Source organism: Rhodnius prolixus, unplaced genomic scaffold, assembly GCF_049639745.1.
Source record: "Rhodnius prolixus isolate KJV_2025 unplaced genomic scaffold, Rpr scaffold_17, whole genome shotgun sequence".
Taxonomy (NCBI): Eukaryota; Metazoa; Arthropoda; class Insecta; order Hemiptera; family Reduviidae; genus Rhodnius; species Rhodnius prolixus.
The window spans coordinates 2,846,128-2,869,521 of record NW_027411626.1 but is presented as its reverse complement, the minus strand read 5'-3'; the positions used below and the strand labels follow the sequence as shown (position 1 = coordinate 2,869,521).

Genomic DNA, 23,394 nt, shown 5'->3' with positions numbered 1-23,394 from the left:
TAATAATATAGGGAAGGGATTAGCTATGAGGTTAGCATACTGACTCCCACGCGGAGGTCCCGGGTTCGAATCCAGCAGCTGACCCTTAGATTTTCTCTTCCTAGGAGCTTCTTACAGCTCACTGTCCGGTGATGGACAGTGTTGTCTGTAACGAGAAAACACTGTCCGGAGGCCGGCAGTGCACTGGAAAAAGCTCCGGGCGCTAATGACCTCAGCTGTTGATGCGCCAAAAAAAAAAAAAAAAAAAAAAAAAAAAAAAAAAAAAAAAAAAAAAAAAAAAAATAAAAAAAAATAATAATAATAATAAGGGAAGGGATTAGCTATGTGGTTAGCATACTGGACTCCCACGCGGAGGTCCCGGGCTCGAATCCAGCTGCTGACCTTTAGATTTTCTCTTCCTAGGAGCTTCTTACAGCTCACTGTCCGGTGATGGACAGTGTTGTCTGTAACGAGAGAACACTGTCCGGAGGCCGTCAGTGCACTGAAAAAAGCTCCGGGCGCCAATAACCTTAGATGTTGACGCGCCTTAAATCATATATTAAAAAATAATAATAATAATAATCGATTATAAGCAATCAAAACTAGTAGAAGCGATCAGCTACATAAACTTAATGTAGGGGAGATGAGGGCAGATTTGAACAGAATTTATATATTCTGTTTGCAGAGTGCACACAGAATCGTATTATTGAACCTTTTTATTTTGTTTTCTACAACTTTCAAGTCTTCTTAACAGATCTGTATCAATAAACAGTTGGTACTTTGCATATGTATCTATAATTTTTTAATTTAAAATTTTGTGCCAAATGTTAATATCTGCCCCACTGGTGGGGTAGCTTTGAACACTATATAAAATAGAAAGAAATGATATTACTTTACTCTGAATCTACCTTCTATCAGTTATTTCTCTCGACTGCTACATTAATTTCTCTTTTAGACCACTGAAATCTAGTTCAAAAAATCAAGAATGACTCAGTTCGGGATGTTGTACCCTAAGTGGTGATGGGTTTAGGGAAGTTTGAACCAAAATATTCGGTTTGTTGCGCTTCTTAATGTAGTAGATTTGGACCATTTTCCCCTTCTCTGCGATTAAACAAAAACAAAAAGTCCCAAACTTGCAGTGGTCGGTAGGGCGGCACATTCTAACTGGTGATGTTGAAATGTGGTGCCCCTCTCCTTCCATAAAAGAAAATATAATATCCAACACTTTTTGTGCAAGCAAATAGACTTTTTGTAAATACTAGATTTAAAAATACGAATTCCAAATGTTAATATGGACTGACAATTCTTACACCTTATCCACCTACAATCTTCACAATACCACTTCCCAAAGCGGCAACAATAAAATTTTACTTCCACCGTACAAAATATAACCATTCCTCAATTCTGACTTTACTAAACAACGGAAATGAAGGGAAACTCTTGTCAATTATACAACAGGTCTACCACAAAAATATGGAGAAAATTACCAATCATAAAAGTTTTAAAGATTTGGCCGAGAAATTAAAACTGTTGAAAGGTGCCACATCCCTTCTTTTTTTTTGGAAATTAATTTTAAACTTCCTATTGACCGGAAGACTAATTTCACCACGTACTTCCGCCCCTTCTACTGTTATAGTTAATTTCGTAATGGTGCAGATTTTTTTTTTTTAGGTTTTCCCAGGAAATTATGGTTTTGGATCAAAAATCGGATCCACCGGAAGTACCAGTTTGTTAATCCCCCTTACCCCTTAATTTTTTTGTTTTATCCCTCTTCAAAATTATCTCAAAAACAGCTTCTACGAACAGTTTCTCTGAAAGATAGGGGGCGAATAAACAGAACAAAAATCTTGAAGAACTATAATACATACACAGCTTCCACTACCACTGCAACTCCTGCCGGATTGACAGCTTTGGTTACTGCCACTGCAATCTGTTTGGTTAATCTTTCTTGGACTGCAACAGAAATGAACGTTCTGTAAAAATCAACTGCTCATTGCAATGGGCGGAAATTATATTTGTTGGTTAATAATGTATGATCACATGGGAAGAAAGACCAGTCCACAGAAAATATGGAGTATGACTCTTTATAGGTCCAGATTAACCTTATAACGGCACTTTTCAAGATATAAGCAAGAAATTGGTACTAAGAATGGATAATTCTTAAAAAAAAAAAAAAAAATCACACATACCTTGAAGTCGACGGCTGTAGATTTCAACGATTCTGAATAGACAGAAAAATGAAAAGAAAACCATCAATTACGAACTATTTTCATGATGATGCTGATGAAAATTATAATAAGCTTAACTTGATAATGGCAAGTTTACCTGGCAAGTTTACTAAGTCCTAGGATCTTCTGATTGGGCAGATACGCAATGGAGACTTTACCATAGAAGGGCACTAGATGGTGTTCACACATGGAGAACATCTCAATATCTTTGACCAGCACCATTTCATCGTGGTCCTCATCAAATATGGCGTCGTTCATCACATCTAAAAAACAATATAGATGACAATTATTAATATAATCATATAACTAAAGGGAAGCGATTACGAGAGTGGTTAGCGAATACTAGGTTCTCCCAAAGAGGAGATCACAGGTTCGAATCCAGTTAATTGCTCTTAGAGTTTCTCTTCCTAGGAGCTTCTTACAGCTCACAGTCCGATGATGGACATGTCTTTAACGATAGAACACTGTCCGGAGGCCGGCAGTGCTCTGAAAAAAGCTCCGGACGTTAATAACTTCAGATGTTGTCGTTCCTTAAATAAAACAATAATATATAACCAATGTGTATTCAATAATTGTGAATAGCATAGCTTCCGCCTACACCCAAGACATTTTGCCGTCCACCCTTTTATTTTGTTTTCAATGTGTTTCAGATAAGGTTTTTCTGTAATTCGGAAAAGTGGAAAATTTGTGGCTGTAAAGGTTTTTCTAAACTTTTTCCTATAACTGGTTTTTTGTTTAGTTTTTAAAAGTTTCCTTGTGTGCCATTAATTATGTAAATAAAATGTGTCAGAGTTTAAAAATCGATCGAAGCGTCATCTAAAAAGTTTTTAAAAAAGCAGAGAGTATAAAAGATTTTCAATTAAGTCCACTCCTGGACTTAACATCCTGTGGGGGTTCCGCGAAACACTCCAACATCCAGAGAAATCCAATCCTTCCAATCTAAAATCCTTCATTATATTGTCAACGCTCAACATTCCGTTCCTTACCGAACTAAATCCATTCTGGCTTCCTGAATATCCACAATAACTTTGCCCAATTCCACATCCACATCAACCCACCCGGACAATTCTCCAGTCGCTTAAACCGATGTTGGCCTCCAATACACCAAGCCCCCAATTCCTAACCAGAGAGTTCCAGCACTGGCTAGACTCCTTTAGTCACTTAGTCACACATTATCGCATTCACCAGATGTATGTATTTTACTGGCTGTAAATAAAGTTATAAAAATGAACTTATTAAAGTGAAATGTAATTCTAGGATTCAGTGATTTGGCGCGAATAGGAATAAACTTTACTAGCTTGGAATGGAAAAGAAAAAGGAAATGGTGTGAGAGGGTGGAGGGCAGAGTATCAGTCGGGTGAAAAGCGGATCTGAAGAAGCGCGGGGATACAACCGGGGCTAGCTCATGTATTTTACAGGAACTACTCTAAATGGCAGCTATCTGAATCTGCCGCTAGAGTTCTTCCAGTTCGCCCGCTTCCGACCATTATCTACCCAAACACACCTCACTACATTCTCTGCCTTACATACATATATTCATTACTCCTTCTTTTGTCTAAGAGTCCTTAAAAGATCTCTGATAATCAATTCAACTGTAAACTAGTTTGGTAACACCTACACAGCGCAACCTACTTTTACCATTAAGACAAAAACCATTTCAAATTCTTAATGCGGACCGCCAGCATTATCAGGCGTCCATTCAGGACGAAAGGAAGAAATGGTAGCCCGGGTATACTGGGCTAAAACGAGGAGTTTCGATACTTTGGCTAGCCTAGCCAAAAAAAGTTCTACGAAGTCTATTCAAGGCTGATTGTGGGACTGTGTTAAGTTCTCTCGTTCCTGAGTTCGTTTCTTCGGAGAAGAAAAGTCCACGCCTTTCGACTACGAAAGATTAGGTGATAAAACAGGTTATACTGAATTCTTTGTTGGTACCAAACGTTTCGTGGTACCAACAAAGAGGAAAGGAAATTCTTCCGCACAGAGATTAATGCAGAGGATTCAAATTTGAAGAAACTAGTGAATCTTACATTTCAATGCAATGGGGAGAGATAAATGAAAATGTACAAATTACAGTAATGAAAAACCGAGTGAGATTTCAGGGTGAGACGCAATGACTGGAATATTATTATTGGTAGAAATATGGATAGTAGGCGAATTGCCTGGAAGTTACACGATCCAGAATTCTCTTATCTCTCGTTGGCTGCAGATTAAATTAGAAGAAGTGATTACTGTGAATACTGTAATTCCCCCCGTACAAGAGTAACAATCAGCAGATAGTTACTAAGAGATAAGGTCAGCGAAAGGACCGCAAAGGGCATTGAAAAGCACTCAACCTCCTCCACCAGCACAGGGACCAGAATACCCTTTAGGGGGTGCGGTTCTCCCCTGTCTTTTCGCAACCCAGCGGAACCTTTTAAGTGATACCAACCAACCCTTCTACCAGCCCGTTCCACAAGCACTTCCTGTCGGCCACTCTCTTGTAGTCCATTTGCTGACGTAACCTCTCCCACCCCATACTTCACAAAGTAGCACCCAGCACAGCACACTCTAGCATCGCTTCTGATCACTTCTTTCCCACAATCCTCACGCTTGTCTTAAAGAAAAGGAAGAAATTAAATGTCACTGATTAAAATCTTTATTTACTATATTGTGGTCCAAGATAGAATAGCTATCACCCCCCTCCCAAATTTCAAGGCTTGAATTTTTCTGGGGATCCCTGACTTTGGGAGCTTCTCTTCCCAAAGTCAAGCTTTCTTTGAAACATTTTCCCATAAAATTTAAGGAGCAATTTCCAAGGAGTTTAAGATCATTGTGACCTTTCTAGAGTTTGTTGGTACCTAGTCAAACCCTACTGAATGGTGCTTTTTGGGATCCTAGACTTTGGGAAGAGATGTGCTTCAAGCTTTCTTTGAAAGATTTTACAAAAAATTTAAAGAGCAATTTCCAAGGAGTTCAAAATCATTGTGACTTTTCTAGAGACTGTTGGTACCTAGTGAAACCCTACTGAACGGAAACGGTTCTTTAGAGGGTAGCCTATTAACCACCACACCGCTCTCAGTAGTGCTCCTAGTCGCATCTTCCTGCGAATAAAATGTTATAGATCATCATGGGTAACTATGTGTATACACTATTTGAAGAATATGAACTCCCATCATTTTCTCGTCTAAGTTAATCTCAAGAAAGTAGAAAGTGCATCATGAATAATTGAATAAATATTTTATTACAATAAATATATACATAAAATAAATACAGAAGTATAAATGTATAAAAACATTTTAACCTTCTTAACTAAGTGAAGTAAGAGAAAAGTTAGGTGAGGAGGATTGGAATGCAGGCAAAAAAAGGAGAGGAAAAACCTGCAGCTAGTGTAGAGAGTTAGAGTAGGATATGTTTTAGTCTTCTCTGTCCTGTATGTTGTAGAAGGATCTGTAGGAGGCTATGTCGTGGTAGAGTGGATTAGGATGGCAGTCTAGGATGGAAAGGAGTTTGGAGCAGACGATTTTGGATCGTAGGAGTGTACGGGCGGATAATGGACGCAGTCTCCGTGGAGTGAGTCAATTCTAGTACGTCGTGGAAAGAGTCTGTTGTGAGTCTCGAGAAATCTGTAAAGTGCATCATGTACAGTGTTACTTCTTATTCCTATGATACAGTCCAGTTTCCTGGTGAGACTTAATTGGAATACAAAAGTTGCGTTTCCTTGGAATCACTTTTTTGTGGGCTCAGGAAGTCTTGAAAAAAAGAGGATATTTTCGGTGAAACTCGAAATAGAAAATTTGACATGGAACTAGAGTAAAATGAAAAAAAGAGAAATCTACAAGAAGTTGTAGGCAAGAATGGCAAGTCTACAGAATCAAGGGGATAATGATAGGAAATGGGTTTCAACTGTTGAAGATTAAAGAAGAACTGAAAGAAAGAGAAAGAGAGAGAGCTCCCTGGAGAATACTGGATGAATCAGGTCTCTATAGAGAAGAATGGGTTGGACTGGCATTAGGGTTGTTACGAGGAAAGAAGAATAGTCAAGAATAAAAAGAAGAAGACGATGAAATAAATCAAGGGAGATTGTAGCAGTTGGATGTTGGAGGCGGTAACGCACGATGTGAGAGTGAATTATTCCACTACAGAAGCAGATCTAAGACTATGTGGGGTGGAGGCGGTGGTTATGACAGCGAGTGAGGGCGGCGGCTATCGTATGTAAAGAGCACAAACCTGTTGCGACCGGTGCGTTTCCATGGAGACAGGGCGTGCTCGATAACCTCATCTTTCGCTCTCCCATTGCTGCAAACCATTCTATAACCTTCCCCCGCGCGCTCACTAACAGGCCACCACTTGTTCATCATTTACCCCATTCATGTTTCCTCTTCAGGCGAAGTATTTTGATTTTTTGTTTTTCAGTAAAATAGTGTGTGACGTAGTGTCCAGAAAACTTAAACTATAAACAGGAAATCCCCGTTAATATGGGTCACTTTATATCACGCACGGTTTTTTTTTTTTTAATTTTCTATTTCAGAAGTGTTTCAGATTTTTATCCATTATCTTTAACAAAAACTTACAGTTTAAAATGTTAAGTATAAGGGTTGATTAAACGCCAAAAGGTACACAAATCAGCTAGTACCCAACATTTCATTGATATTATTTTAAGTAATTTTACTACATTAATTTTCATTAATATTTTTTTGAATTTATTAGATGTTTCACAGACCCTTATGCTGGCCATTTTAATCTACAAAATATTTGTTCAAGTAGAACACCATTTAACTTAGATTGACTGTAATAAGATAAATAAGATATGCATATTTTTATGACAGCTAACATAATTATTCCAGTATTTTACTATAAGTAAAATTAGAGGGACTACATTAAATTACAATTGAGAAATGAATAATTATTGTTGAATAATTTACTTGATATTACCTACGCGTTATTTGTGCTCACAAATACTTCGGAAAGACGAATTCTAGACTGAAATATTGTTTTAAATCCGTGATTCAAATTTAAATAGTAGCCGACTCTGCCTTTGTCTTTTTTTACTTTAACGTGCATGTACATACATACGATATATGTGACTATTCAGAATAAAGAGCATAATAAAGATAAATCAGAAGAATAATTTGGAATAAAGCTAAAATAAAGTACCTATTTAATTACGAAAATATAATATACATTTTATCATAATTATAACAAAAAAATAAAATATTATGAATGAACAAAGGGAAGGGATTAGCTATGCGGTTAGCATATTGGATTCCCACGTGGAGGTTCCGGGTTCGAATCCAGCTGCTGACCCTTAGATTTTCTCTTTCTAAGAGCTTCTTACAGCTCACTGTCCGGGTGATGGACAGAGTTGTCTGTAACGAGAGAACACTGTCCGGAGGCCGGCAGTGCACTGAAAAAAGCTCCGGGCGCCATTAACCTTGATGTTGACGCGACTTAAATCATAAAAGAAAAGAAAAAGAAAATGAATGAACTGGCCAGCATAAGGGTCTGTGAAACATTTAATAAATTCAAAAAAATATTAATGAAAATTAATGTAGTAAAATTACTTAAAATAATATCAATGAAATGTTGGGTACTAGCTGATTTGTGTACCTTTTGGCGTTTAATCAACCCTTATACTTAACATTTTAAACTGTAAGTTTTTGTTAAAGAGATTTTTGTACCTTTTGGATAGATTTTCTTTTTTGTATGTTTTGCAAAGTTACATATCTGCTTTTCAGATTTTATTAAAATTGGGAATAATAAATTTAATTTTATCATTATAACCTGAAAAGGTGTTAAGTCGGAGTTACTACCACTGGACAGATCTTTTTAAAGAATGATTATAGTTGCGGTCCCCAAACCATCCTCAATAACAATTTTTTTGAGAAAGCGTTTTGAATAAAATAGGAAGGTAATTTGTACGTAAATAGCAAAATTAAACTGCGATTTCAGTACTTCCCTTTAAGAGGAGTAAGAAAAATAAACTGCGATTACAGTACTTCTCCCTAAAAGGCAAAGAGGCAAAGATTTTGAATCGAACTACAATTCATTGATGAAAATCGGTTCACTCATTGAAAATTTTAACGATTGCAATACTTCCTCTTAGTAGGTGTAAGAGCATGATGGCACTTCACAGCCACGTAGAGGAGCTTTAACCACTTCTTCTTACTAAATTTTATCAAAATCGGACTAACCGTTATAGAAATATTGGTAATAATAGTTTTAGAAAGGGCCTTACTTGGGTGGGGCAAACTCCCCTCCTTATGAGGCACAGCGTCGAGACTTTTAAGTGCAAATCTGTACAAAATTTCGATTCGAATGACACTTTATTCATGAAAATCGGTTTACGTTTCGATAATTTGAAACGATTGCTATACTTCCCCTTAACAAGTGTAAGAGCAGATCGTCGCTTTAATGTTACGTAGGGGAGCCCTAACCCTGTCATCCTACCAAATTTTATCAAAATCGGGCTAAGATTTACAGAGTAATTAATGATAATAATTTTGGAGGGGGCCTTACATAAAAGGGGCTAACTCCTCTCCCATTCCATGTACAGCGTCGCGACCCCCAAAAGGCACATCTACATAAAATTCCGAATCGAATGACATCTCATTCATGAAAATCGGTTCACGCGTTTAGGCGCTACGTTGTTTACAAAAAAGGTAACAACAACAACAACAACAAGAAGAAGAAGAACAAGAACAAGAACAAGAACATTTTTTGAAAATGCCGTTTTTGCTCATTTTGAGCATCTTTTTTCTCAATACCTATCAAATCTAGGTTGTTGCAAAAAAATTACAGTTATAAAGGAGGGTTTGGAGTAAGATTTAAAGAAAATTTGGGAATTTTATCTTTTATAGAAAAAGAGAAAAAAATTGTCAAAGTTGGGTGTTTTTAAACCTAACGCTTTTTCGTGCAGTTTTTGATGATCAACCCTTATACAACTGTCCTACCGGACAGTTTTAATCAGAGGCTTTCATGATTTATCACTTTATTGAACAGAATTTGGCTTTAACTATGTTTCCATTACTCCACTACACACGCTTACTACAGAGTGAAGGGAGGTTACATGCTGTTACATGTAAAAAAGTAATTGCCTATTTTTTTCAGGTGGGCTTTTACGTCCAACTACCAAATTAGGTGCCGTGGACGGAGGCAACTAGCAAACATACTTTACTCTGTTAAATGTACAAAATGTTAAAGAATTGTAAAAAATAATGAAATTAAAATTAATTAAACACAATATAAGGGTTCTTTCAGTACGATTAGTGGCATGGGTAAAAAGGGGTCCGATATGTTCACGTACACCTTTATGGTGCTTCTATACGAGGTACGTCTTCTAAATAGACGATAGTTATGAAAAAAAATTGGTGTTCAAATGATGCATGGGTAATTTGTAAAGTTGGTGTTAACCAGGATCTATAATTCAGATGCATTCAGTTCTCCACTGATATCTCGAAGAACCAGCCAAGGTTTAAACCAAGTCTCAAATTTATTGTAGCTCGATTTATGTAGCTTGTAATCGATAGTAGGGTCTTTTATGCGAGTAGAATTAGTAAAGAAGAAAACGTTTAGAAAAAACTTCCATTATATCAGTTGCTATGGTGACCAAGAACCAATTTTTGTAAACATTTTGGTAAATACGACTTGACCACAATACTACCTTATAATACTACCAATAATAGTACTAATAATTCCTAATAATAATTAAGAATAAAGTAAATTAAAGAATTGTAAAGGCTTAAGGAGATTACTGCTGAGCGAATGATATATAGAAGGCCGTGGCAGGCTAACATGTGACCGCCATCAACACGTCAACGATAATACTCGCCGAGTTATTAATGTATCCGCCAGAAAAGCACTTGTATTTTCTGAATGCTAAAAGCAAAAAAAAAAAAAAAAAAATGCTGGAGAGGGGGTGACGCAATGTTTTCACCGGAAATGTAGATTTAGAGGCCTTCTTAATATAAATAATAATAAATCCCGTACAATGTTCGAGGATTCGTTCCAAATTGCTCTAGATTCGTTCAGTTTGTCACTTCTTTTTTTTTTTCCCCGCCCCAAACTGTTTTCTCTACTATATCCGCTCTAAGTAAGAGGATGTGTCTGGCCAAGTCAGCGGAAATGGTTTTCTTTTAAAGACGGGGGTCCTCTGGGAGTTACTTGTGGAGAGATTTCCACTTTATTTACACTACCGGTCAGCAACCCAGTCAGCAGGTATAGTACTCGTACTGTCTCGACAGAAACATAAAAGAAGTCGAAATCTCTACACCAAACTGATCAATAAACACCTCTAATGATGGATGAAAATCAGAAACAAGTAAGAAATACAATAAATAGACAAGCTACGACGGATAAAATTAAAAAAAAAAAAAATATGCAGATTTTTATGACTATCAAAAAGTTCTTTAAAAACCTGATATCTAAAGTTACAATATTTTAAACTGGTGATTCAAAAACAATAAACAATCGGACCATATAACTTCCTGCCACGATGTTTAATTGAAAATTATGAAATCAATCGATACTTTAGAAAACAAAGATACGATTGTAGGTAAATTTAAATGTTTGGTATTTGTGTGGCAACCCTGTATGACCGTTTTGTGGTACAAGAGGGTTGCAGGTAGTAAGAGACATTCTTCACTTTACGAAGGTCGTTTGAAAAGTCCGTGCAAGGTCAGAGAGATAGCACCACTGGCGCGTATCGAGGTTATGTTTAGTTAGTAGCATCTCTTGGAAGAACACAAACCAAGTTTCAGCCAGAACGGTCTATTTCTTTGTGTTTGGCATTCGTTTGAATCGAGGAAGTCGAGTGATTTTCAAAAAATGGACGAAAAAGAATTTCGTGTGTTGATTAAACACTACTTTATGAAAGGCAAAACGCCTCAGGAGACTAAAGAGAAGCTTGATAAACATTATGGTGACTCTGCACCTTCGATTAGAACAGTTTATAAGTGGTTTCAAAATTTTCGGCAGTGGCCATATGGGCACAAGTAACGCTGAACGTTCTGGACGCCCTGTTGAGGTTACTACTCCAGAAATCATTGATAAAATCCATGATATGGTGATGGATGACAGAAGAGTGAAGGTGCGTGAGATTGCTAGTGCTGTGGGCATCTCGAATGAACGGGTACATAATATTTTGCATCAACATTTGGACATGACAAAGCTATCCGCAAGATGGGTGCCGCGATTGCTCACGCTTGACCAAAAACGAAATCGTGTGAAGTGTTGTGCAAGGACGGTTTGCAGCTGTTCCAGAAGAATCCGCAGGACTTTAAGCGTCGTTTCGTCACTGTGGATGAAACATGGATACATCACTACACTCCTGAGACCAAAGAACAATCTAAACAATGGGTTACCGAGGGGGAATCTGCGCCAAAAAAGGCGAAGACCGTTCCTTCGGCCGGAAAGATTATGGCGACTGACTTTTGGGATTCACAAGGAATAATCCTCATCGACTATATGGAAAAGGGTAAAACTATTACAGGTGCATATTATTCATCGTTATTGGACCGTTTGAAAACCGAGCTGCAAGAAAAACGCCCACGATTGGCCCACAAAAAAGTCCTTTTCCATCACGACAACGCACCAGCTCACACCTCAGCAGTTGTGGTCGCAAAATTAATGGAAATAGGGTTCCAACTCGTTTCACATCCCCCCCTATTCTCCAGACTTGGCTCCCTCGGACTACTATTTGTTCCCCAATATGAAGAAATGGCTGGCGGGAAAAAGATTTTATTCAAACGAGGAGGTGATTGCAGAAACGAATGGCTATTTTTCAGACTTGGACAAATCCTATTATTCGGAAGGGATCAACAAACTAGAGCAGCGTTGGACGAAGTGTATAAGCCTAAAAGGAGACTATGTTGAAAAATAAAAAAGGTTTACCCCAAAAAATTAAGTAGTTTTTATTTTTGCACGGACTTTTCAAACGACCCTCGTATGTAGGACTCACTTTATGTATGTCACTCTTTATGTTATGTTATGCTTTATGTGGCCTTATGTCAAGTGAATAAACTATACTTATGTTAATTTATGTTTAATTTCAACCCTTAAGTATTAAGTATATATATTATTGTTGTTTATGTGTTTAGTTTTTTATTTCTCTCATTTTTTTTTTCATTTTTTATACGATAAACAATTTTTTGATAACATCAATACAGAATACTACAAATACGTGGGCATTGTTTAGCTCTATTAAAATATCTCGTTCAAACATATCGAATTGAGATGAATATTAAAACTGGTGCATATCGATTAGCCACCAAATGTAGCGTTAAGGAATACTTCTAACTACAAAACAACGATGCTCTGCTAATGAAGATATCCAGAGTTGCTCCCTAATCAACCAACTTCCGTCGCCGTTCTGGCTAATCAACTTAATGAACAGTGTCGCTACTCCCCCTTAGACATGCACTTCATTCCATTCATACGAGTTTTCTTTAGGCGGGGGACTTTATTTTTGGCGGGAAACCTGATTAATGTTTGGAGAAAGATGATCGCTAGTGACGTTTAAATTTCTATCGATAACAATATAGCAAACAAGTCATTCTGTTTTGGGGTAGATAAATACAATCAGTTTTCTGAAGATTTCGAAGATTGGCTGCAAGGTTCCTTTTGAAGGTACCGTTAGGCCCTTACCACTTTTTTGGTTTAACGTTCTATCACCGTACAATGATTCTTGACGGTTCTGAGAACATCGTAGCGACACGCTGTCAATAAAATACACTTTAAACTTTTCATTGAGATCCCAGAGGAAAAAGAAAAAGCTATATGGTTCAAGATAAAGAAAATCCCCTATTTTCCAGTAAATTTTTATAAAAACAGATATAATAAAATACCAATTTACCTTCAATACATTGATCATATCCTTTGGTGAAGAACAGCATTGCTTTGGCGGCACGTTCTGGAGTTTTGAGCAATCCTTCACGGTCTGGATTTTCACCCAACGAGGCCAACAACAGTCTGTAGGATCTGGACATGTCTGGCAGCAAGGCTTCCCTGGTCGGCGGCCGGTGGTCCAGTTCGAGGTCATGATGGAACATGCACTTTTCGTGACCTGTAACAAGTAAATAATATAGTTCCTTGTAGATGGGAGTTTTAAACATTATTTTGGGACAGAGCATCAAAATCCGGGACCCCAAGGTTGATGTTCCAGCCCAACCCAAACATTTCCTGGAATCCTGGTTTTAAAAATAAATATATTTATGTAAATTTTAGTATTCATTTACGATTAACAATCAGCGGCCGCGTAATGACTAACAATTGATGTAGATACAATCGAATGGAGATCATATCGTTGATTTGATTCGTACAAGCACCCAAGTTTACAGCATCCCAGAGCAGTTTCGCTTTTTCATCCAATATCAGAGAAAATGATTAATCATTTTCATGATTAATTCGACTTTAACCATGTTTCCGTCTCGTACTACCACTTCCGTGATAGTCTTCTTGTTGGCAGAGTAGAGTGAGAAACGGAAACATTAGTTAAAGCTGGATTCTCTTTTCACCAAACTGATTGATCCACCACTGACGATGGATGAAGGTCGAAGAAAAGGTAGAGAGAGCTTCCTGTTAGTAGCCGGAAGTAACGAAATACTTACTATCACAGTTTCCTACGTCACAAAAATAAAAATAATAAAAAATAAATTCAATTATTGTTAAAATTCTTGTCGCGAAGGAAGACTTTTTCACACTCATAACCACGTGGTGAGCGAAGACTCCTTAAATATATTGTAGAGAGTACAGGAAGTTAGTTCTATTCAAGAAGAGGCAGCCAGATTTTACTGTATGAGCAAAGTATCGAACCTTGGGCGATGTGGGAAGATAATCAGGGAACCAGGAACGGCTCCAGTTTTCAGTAAAGGGGATACTTTTCAATACGGCTCTGACTATGATCTTCTACTTTCAATCTAAACCCCTGCAAACTGAGAGATAAAATAGAATTTTAAACCAAGCAGATTGGAACTAAGGATTCAATCCTCCTATCTCTTCGGGACATGCCCGCTCGGAGATTATATTCTAGTTGGAAATAAGAGTTAGAAATGGAAAATCAAATTTATCAATAAAATTAAACGAAAAACTGATGGTGAACACTCCAACGACTTCCTGATATTCAAAGTTTTCTTCAAATTTCTTGGTTTCCGGAATCCCCCTTTAGTAATTATTTCTTCGACAAAATCATGACTTTATCTGGGTAAACGATTTCCAGGGATCTACCCAGACAATCTTGTAAGCATATCTTTGAACAAGTAAACGCTATCTGTTGTTTCCTTAGCTCCGCTCCTAAAGGGGCTCAAAGAACGCATTTTATTCCGCAGATAGCTGCGGAAAATGTTGAAAATTCATGGGAAATATTCTTCCAACCAACTTTCCGACGTTGTACAGGAAAAAGGAAAGCTTGCAATGATTTCGTTTTACTTATACATATTGTTGTTTTGCGTATATTGATTTTTGTTTTTTACTTGTGTGCGAATTATTTTCTTACAATTGTAATTTTTATTGACGTAACCTTGCTTTATATAAATCTTCTAGCATATACGAGTACTATAATATTCCTTGGAGAATTTAGAAAAAAATTCTTTAATCGGATATTTTTGAAGAGAAAACACGAATGCATACACACCAATTTAAGGGAAACATCCCTATACTTCCTCTCAACTTCAGGGAGAGTGTTGGTCTAGTGGTCAAGAGAATGGCTTTGTGTGAAGGAGATCGCCAGTTCGAATCCCGCTTATGGATACTTTTTATTTGTTAGAAAAAAAATGTTTATAGTAAAGTATGAGCTTTAGGCGACACCTAAATTGGTATTTGGACGATAAGCTCCGCCTGAATAAAAAAATAGGCGATTACTTTACTTTACTTCCTTCCTCTTAACCAGAGATAAAGGAAACTAATTATCTATTTGATTAAGACATTCACAATACAAATTATTCCCTCAGGACGAGCTAATACAATTTCCCGGCTATGTAGAGCCAGTGCTGAAAATGAAGTGATAACGGAGATAAATAGAGAAGGCGGGATGCTGCAAAGATAATAATAAGTGGTTGTCAAGTTAGTACCATCCGCCCTCGGATGGACCTCAGTAAAGTGATTGTAGAGTGTCATCATCAGTTGACAATCTCATTAACTAGTTCATAACTCACATAACCTTCTCTTAGGTGAACATAAACCAATTACGCCTTGATTCAATTTCTGTTATCTCGTAGTAATTGAAATTTTCCTGAACTACCGACTTTAATTTTTCACACTTTCAAGTGATTGAAAAAATTTCTCTTTGGGCGAATCCTCTAAGAATGCTGTGACGTGGTATTTATACTGAAACTAACTCTACATTAAAAAGAATGAAATATTAGGCTGAATTTCTAAACTTGATGAATATTGCCTGACCGGAAATACCCCTTTACCCAATAGAATTTCCCTTATTGATTTTCTCGCAAACAGCGAGATTTACGATTTTATTTAAATTTTATGTAGTGATTATAACTGTTACTGTTAAATTTGGCCAGAAAATTCGATTCTTCTGAGAGAGAGGTGATAAGTAGAAAAAGTAATAAGATATATGGCTCAAACTATCGGAGTGTGGTATTGTAACTTAGGACACGTCCATTATCTGAGGTCATTACCGGCCTTCTGGCAGTGTACTCTCGTTACAGAAAACCCAAGGCCAATCACTGGAAATTGAGCTATATGAAGCTCTCTTAGAAAGAGAAAATCTAAGAGTCAACAGCTGGCTTTGAACCCTGGGATCTCCTCAAAGGGAATCCCAGTACGACACCCTCTCAGCTGGATTCCTGGCATTAATCCCAAGTCATAAAACGCCCTGTTATTCGTGAATTTATGATGATTACGTTGCACAAGACTGTAGTTGCACAATTAAAGTCAGGATATATTTTTTTAAAACTGTAGAAGGGCTAAAATTTCTTTAGCAGGAAAGACCAAAGTACACGGATTGGATCCAAATTCAGAGTAGGGCTCCCCCAGGTAAGCACCCTTGATCAAATGGATAACCATACCACTAGACTACCGACGATCTCGAACAGAACATCTTAAGAAGAGAGATCTTAAAAAATGTAAAGTATTAGAAAAGAAAACTACCAGTTTGAAGTGAATCGACAGACAGACCTACAGTTTTGCACTCTAGCGCCACTCAGGAGTTGTGCAATGTACAACATTACGTACACAACCGACCGGCCTAGACACAATTTCTTATTTATTAACAGTAATAAAAAAAAGAACTGGGCTATATAATTAAGTGAACAAAAATAATTATTTTGGTATCTAAAATTTTTGAAGTAAACCTTAGTTTGGGGCTTTGTATCTGCAATTGTGCCAATTTAACGCAATTCAGCACTCTACCGGAAGTACAGGAACTGTCTGAGTGCAAGAAGTGTATTTATTTTGCGCTGTGAATACTCTCACGACTTGCGAGTTTACGTGATTAAATTTTATTTAAATTCATAAAAAAATCATAGACTAACGGCTCACTTGGAACCCACAAACGGGGACTTAAGAGGGAAGCAAACACAGAATTGTTTATAGAACTCACAATGAAATTGATACAGTATCCTTGAGAACAGGACCTCATACTTACTAGAGCTGTGGGGTTCAGCCAAACTTAACGAACACACTGACTAACCTTATACTACCCTTTTTCACGACCTCAACATCCTATTCGTACAACAACTAGCCATTACTAATTGAAGAGCTTGGTGCAAAAAGGAGTTATCTACAGTTTTCTAAAATTTTTAGTAAGGACAAAAAGCTAAATATGCTTTAAGATGTATTCCTTATGTTGTGTCTGCTGTAAGGATTAGTTAATATATTGTGATGGGATCATTTGGGGCTCAATTTGAACTTTCTAGGGCATTTTTTATAAGCTTGCTATAAGCAAAAGTTATTTTGCAGCTAACTCTTTTTTGCACCAAAATCATAATTTTCAGTAAAACTTGATTACATATTAAGTACTTTAGTCAACAGATTTCTTGTTTTTGAGCTTTTAAGTGGCATTTTGTGTCTTGTCGAAGCGAATGTTAGATATATTATTATGCCTGTCAAAAAGAAAAATAATAATATCTACCTAATATAAACATTAAATAAACCTAATAAAAACATTTTTGTTTGATTGATGGCGTCATCTTTTCTGTTTGGAGCAAAAGAAAGTTATCTGCAGTAGAAAACTCATTTTTGCTCCAAATCTAACCTAGGCTAGAGAATAAGTAATACGAGGGTCCGTGCAAAGTCAGAGAGATAGCACCACTGGCGTGTATCGAGGTTATGTTTAGTTAGTAGCATCTCTTGGAAGAACACACACCAAGTTTCAGCCAGATCGGTCTATTTCTTTGTGTTTGGCATTTGTTTGAATCGAGGAAGTCGAGTGATTTTCAAATAATGGACGAAAAAGAATTTCGTGTGTTGATTAAACACTACTTTATGAAAGGCAAAACGCCTCAGGAGACTAAAGAGAAGCTTGATAAACATTATGGTGACTCTGCACCTTCGATTAGAACAGTTTATAAGTGGTTTCAAAATTTTCGGAGTGGCCATATGGGCACAAGTGACGCTCAACGTTCTGGACGCCCTGTTGAGGTTACTACACCAGAAATTATTGATAAAATCCATGATATGGTGATGGATGACAGAAGAGTGAAGGTGCGTGAGATTGCTAGTGCTGTGGGCATCTCGAATGAACGGGTACATAATATTTTGCATCAACATTTGGACATGACAAAGCTATCCGCAAGATGGGTGCCGCGATTGCTCACGCTTGACCAAAAACGAAATCGTGTGAAGTGTTGTGCAAGGACGGTTTGCAGCTGTTCCAGAAGAATCCGCAGGACTTTAAGCGTCGTTTCGTCACTGTGGATGAAACATGGATACATCACTACACTCCTGAGACCAAAGAACAATCTAAACGATGGGTTACAAAGGGGGAATCTGCGCCAAAAAAGGCGAAGACCGTTCCTTCGGCCGGAAAGATTATGGCGACTGTCTTTTGGGATTCGCAAGGAATAATCCTCATCGACTATCTGGAAAAGGGTAAAACTATTACAGGTGCATATTATTCATCGTTATTGGATCGTTTGAAAACCGAGCTGCAAGAAAAACGCCCACGATTGGCCCACAAAAAAGTCCTTTTCCAACACGACAACGCACCAGCTCACACATCAGCAGTTGTGGTCGCAAAATTAATGGAAATAGGGTTCCAACTCGTTTCACATCCCCCCTATTCTCCAGACTTGGCTCCCTTGGACTACTATTTGTTCCCCAATATGAAGAAATGGCTGGCGGGAAAAAGATTTTATTCAAACGAGGAGGTGATTGCAGAAACGAATGGCTATTTTTCAGACTTGGACAAATCCTATTATTCGGAAGGGATCAACAAACTAGAGCAGCGTCGGACGAAGTGTATAAGCCTAAAAGAAGACTATGTTGAAAAATAAAAAAGGTTTACCCCATAGAATTAAGTAGTTTTTATTTTTGCACGGACTTTTCAAACGACCCTCGTAATAAACGAGTCTGCATAAAGACTCGTTTATGCACCAAAAAAAGTAGAACTGAACATACAGTAGGGGGCGCCACTAAACACATTTTCTGAAAAAAATGTAGATAACTCCTTTTTGCACCAAGCTCTTCAATTACTCCAATCCTATCGTACTGTCTCTCGCCACTTCTTGCGTTCCAGACAATCCACCACACCTAAGTGAATCGTCCCAGATTTCTTGGAGGCTTCTTTAGAGCCATGGGGTCTTCAAATCTTTCTACACTTTCAGGAACCCTTCGAGCTCTTTGTCTTTCTCGGAAGCAACCTCATGTTTAAGTAGCAGATAAAATAGTTTATCACAGCTTTCTTTCTACTCAAATTCCCAAAATTATTCTTGTATCCTTATTTAATCTTAATCCAAACATCTTAATAAGACAATGAATTGTGACCTAGCAAATCAGGTTTAATTTTATTTATATTTCTAGTTTTCATTTTTTGAATAAATAACTTTTAAATTTTATATAAATTAATACGTCTTGATTGGTGTATTTCCCACGTGACATTTACCGAATTTCAAGAATTTATTTTATCCATAAATTATGTATTTATATTTATTTTTTACAATCAACTGCCTTTTTATATCCAATTTATATTAATACTGTAATTTTTTATTAAAATATTATATTTTAATAAGACAGTCCATTGGCCCGTTCCTACATGAAAAATTCCTTCTCTAGATGATATTTTCCATTTTACGTACGTTTTGGCTGAGCTAATATCGATCACTTGCAGAATCCCTGTCAATGTATCCTAAGGGGGAACCCTAGGGTTCCGTGGGACCCAGCTTGAAGACTCCTGCTTCAGAGGGCGGTACCATTCTTTCCTCCTGCTCTTCACGCACCATCTTATTCACTTAGTGCACCAAAAATTTTGTAAGTTCACTTTACAGGAAACTATATTTCCGGGAAAATCTCTTGAAAATTCTGCAAAAATTTATTTCAATGAAATGTTCTTCCGGTTCATCCATTTTCTTCAAGTTTGTGAATTTTTGGGTACATATTTGATGATGATGATTATTATTATTATTTAATAGGTGATAAGTCCATACATTACGTTGAAATGAAACTTGAGAGGTAAGTTTCACCATTTTCCACGTACAGAATATCCCTTTCTTCGAATTTCCCCCGGGACAATAAAAGTTTGAAAATTCCGAACTTCAAAGTTGCATTCATTTCGACGAACTATTGCATTACTTCCGGTAATTTGAACTCGTGGCGTGAACAAAAAAAAAGTGTCTCCTTGCACCAGTTTTTAGCTGAATCCCAGTGAGGTTGCTGGCCTGTATTTGATCAGCTAAACTGCAAAGGGGCCCAGCCCCCTCTTAAGAGCGTCCCTCCCCTCCTAGCATGATTCCTTCTTGCAGCCCCACAGGACAAAGGGAAATCTTTTGTGAGAGGAGGGGAAAAGTAAAAGAGAGAAGTCGACTGACTGACTGCCTCTGCCAGGATTTCATTTCCTCCCATAATTAAGTCTGTAAGAGCCCTGGCGGAAGTGGTATTTCCTCTGGTAGCATACAGACAGAACTGAGTGCTTTGTGCATGTCGTGACATGCTCCACTGCCCCGGCCATCTTAACCTTGCCCCCACTCAATTCTATTCATCTTTTTTTTTTTATTCCACCAACCATTTGACGCGCACACTCTTCGTCACAGTTCTCAATCCCCTCCACCACCCACCACAACTCCATCACCACGCCTCTCTTTTGCTATCCATAATTTTATTTCCAAGGGTAACTGATTATATTATACTACTACCACTCTGTTATCACTTTACAACACTTAAACTGCAATTTAAACTTGATTCTATATTAAAATTAACTTTTAAAAAAATATAACTGATATGAATTTCCAAGTCCTTCACTTCTGCAATTATTTCGATTCCAATTATTTGGAAATAATTTCTGCATTTTCTTACTCTTTTAATTAACAGATATTTAGGAGAACGGAAAACTGATTTTCCACAGAACTGAAATAGTAAATTTAAAACTGAAAAATCCACCAAATAAATTGGCTTACTTCTAGTTGAAGAATTTTGTTCCAAATATCTCTATATAACGTTAATTCTTATTGGATCGCCGCAAATGATTCATAATAAGAGAAAACTCACCTGATTTGATTCGTATTAATTCTGTTCATTCACAAATGAATATGGCAAAATGTTCTATACTAAGCTAAGCGTCTAAAATAAAAATAAATAAAAAAAAATGTAGATCGATTTTTCACAACAATACAATGAAAATATCGATGATGGCCGAGAGGTGTAGACGAGGGACAGATGTGCCAGAGTACAGTGGTGACGACATATTGTATTCGAGAGGATATCATTGTGACGCCAGACAGCGTTCAGGTCAAGTATTCTACCTTGTGCGTCGTAATGGTGAGGCACAATATTTCATATATCCCTGTATGAACGAAAACATGGCCACATACACACGTATCATAAGTATATTTGATTCAACTAAATCACAGAGTATAAAAAAAAAATTTATTAACCATTGTGTATCATAACCTAGGATTGCCTCATTAAATAGAGAATTGCGGTCTGAATTGGAAGAGAACTTCACTACCAGAAGTGGCACTTAACTGAATCGCTTTTCTCTTTACTGAGATTACAAATCTTGTGAGACTTTGGCGCCTGGAATTTATTTAGTGTACCGCAACAGAGGAAACTTATTCCCATTGATATTTCAAGGGAACTCCAATTCCACCGCAGTATCTTTAAGGATTTCCACCTAGGTTTCCCCCCCCCCTAGATAATATTAAAGGTTTGGTTTCTGATGACTTATTGTTAAAGTATTTCTAATCCTGTTCGCCTTGAGAAGTTTTCCAATAAATAAATGGTCGAAACGTTGGCTTAAGTTTTCTAGGACTACTTATGTCTGATCCTCCTCCAATATCCTGGACTGAATTAAGATCTTGGGATTTTTTACTTCTTGAGATCATGCTATTTTGGGGCCCCCATGCCGTCTAGTTGTCGTCACCCGTATGTCTTTATACAGCATAGGCATATCTGGATATCTGGACCGGATTTGAGAAGCCTTTCAGTCTCTACCCTGATACAGTTGTTTGCCCAAGAGCTCCAGCCAGCTTAATCAACCACATTCTGTGAAGCTCCTTAAAGTTATCAATGTCAGATATCATTATAATCGCTAGTTTACTAAATAAAATCACTGACTCTTACTAAATACAGGAGATAATACGCAAAAATGACTGACCTGGAACAACTGACTGGAACTTTATAAAAAGGATACTAGAACTTGCAGGGAGCTTCACAGAATGAGATAGGCTATGCTGGCTGGAGCTCTTGGGCAAAACTGTATCAGGATAGAGGCTGTAACGCTTCTGAAATCCTGTTTGTCTGCGTTGAAATCGCTAGGTTGTCATATAGAGGAGCTCTTTCGCATCCTGATATCGACGCAAAGACGGATTGGTTGGTTAAATCTTTGTAAAGAGGGTAGGCTACTCGTATTTTCGGGAATGGTTCAATAAATATTTTAAATTTGAAGTTATAATAAAACTCGTAAAGGAATAATTTATCTCTTGTGGTACACAACTATTAAATGGAAGAAAGAGAGATTTGCCAATATAATGATGGCTTATGTAGCGCAAGGCCACTGAAACTCTACACACACACACTCACACACATACAGAGTCAACAAACTGATCTGGTTTTATTAATATCAATGGTGAATACCAAAAGCAATAAATAGCTAATACCTGTAATAAAGGAATACAATTATAAAAACGTAATTTGCTCCATGTGTGTACATTCTTTCAACCTTCTATGACCTTCACTCCTTCTGTTTTGCAAATTTCCCCATTTCCCTCAACTCTTAACTAGTAAGAGAAAATTGGCTTTTCATGTAGAGTATTTATTTTGAGATTTCATGAGTAAATAAAAGTTTTCAGTTACTCTGAGTTTTCGAAAAAGTAGTTTTTTTTTTTAGAAAATGAACTTAGTGCTTAGTAATTCTAATTTTACGAATTGTCTTAAAACTCTAAGTGTTCATCAATTTCATTGGGATTACACACAGTATTTAATAGCTAAGAATTATGGTATGGATCTAACTTACACGTAGCAGATCACGGAACCATCAAAAAATATTTTTTTTCAATAGAAAATTTTTTGAGAAAAGCGTTTTCACACCTGATCCCAGATTTAAAAAAAAAAAAATCAAGAACGTCGTCATTATTTTTGTAAAATAGCTAAAAAAAAAAAAAGTTTCTACAGTTTAAAAAAATTTATAACCTATAAAGTTTTAAAAATTTCAACTAACAGCCATTGCAATCCATTTTAGGAGAGGGCGTAACTGGTGACCATATTGTGGGCGTGGTCGCCATTAAACTTCCAGCTTCTGATTGGCTAACCCAATCGACCATATTTTTTTTCGCCTCCATTACTGCTTGTTTAATTATTTTTAGCACTAATTCTTTTTTATAGAAAAATATAATTTAGAATTTTTTTTTTCACTAATTTTTCCTCTCCGTAGCCTATTTAAAGAATTTTCAGAAAATAGAATTAAAAAATCTGCTTAAATTTTATCATATTAAATATTTAGATCTTTTCTATGCTTAAGGGAAAAAAAGAAAACAAAAATAAATTTTATGTTTTTACAGGAAAAATAGGAAAAACTGAAATCTTCATAGATGTTAGACAGGAAAAGTAT

At 36.9% G+C, this 23,394-nt stretch overlaps 1 protein-coding gene across 4 annotated transcripts in view; it reads right to left on the bottom strand.

The window, feature by feature from the left end:
• Pu (GTP cyclohydrolase punch) overlaps nucleotides 1-23,394 on the bottom strand; it is a 46,762-nt gene that overhangs the window by 2,252 nt on the left and 21,116 nt on the right. For all 4 annotated transcript variants that reach the window (XM_074138871.1, XM_074138869.1, XM_074138873.1 and 1 more), the window contains 4 exons: nucleotides 13,036-13,245; nucleotides 2,305-2,470; nucleotides 2,169-2,200; nucleotides 1,848-1,932 (listed from right to left, as the gene is read on the bottom strand). In XM_074138871.1, coding sequence (XP_073994972.1) covers nucleotides 1,848-1,932; nucleotides 2,169-2,200; nucleotides 2,305-2,470; nucleotides 13,036-13,245 — 493 coding nt within the window. The remainder of the gene's footprint in view (nucleotides 1-1,847; nucleotides 1,933-2,168; nucleotides 2,201-2,304; nucleotides 2,471-13,035; nucleotides 13,246-23,394) is intronic.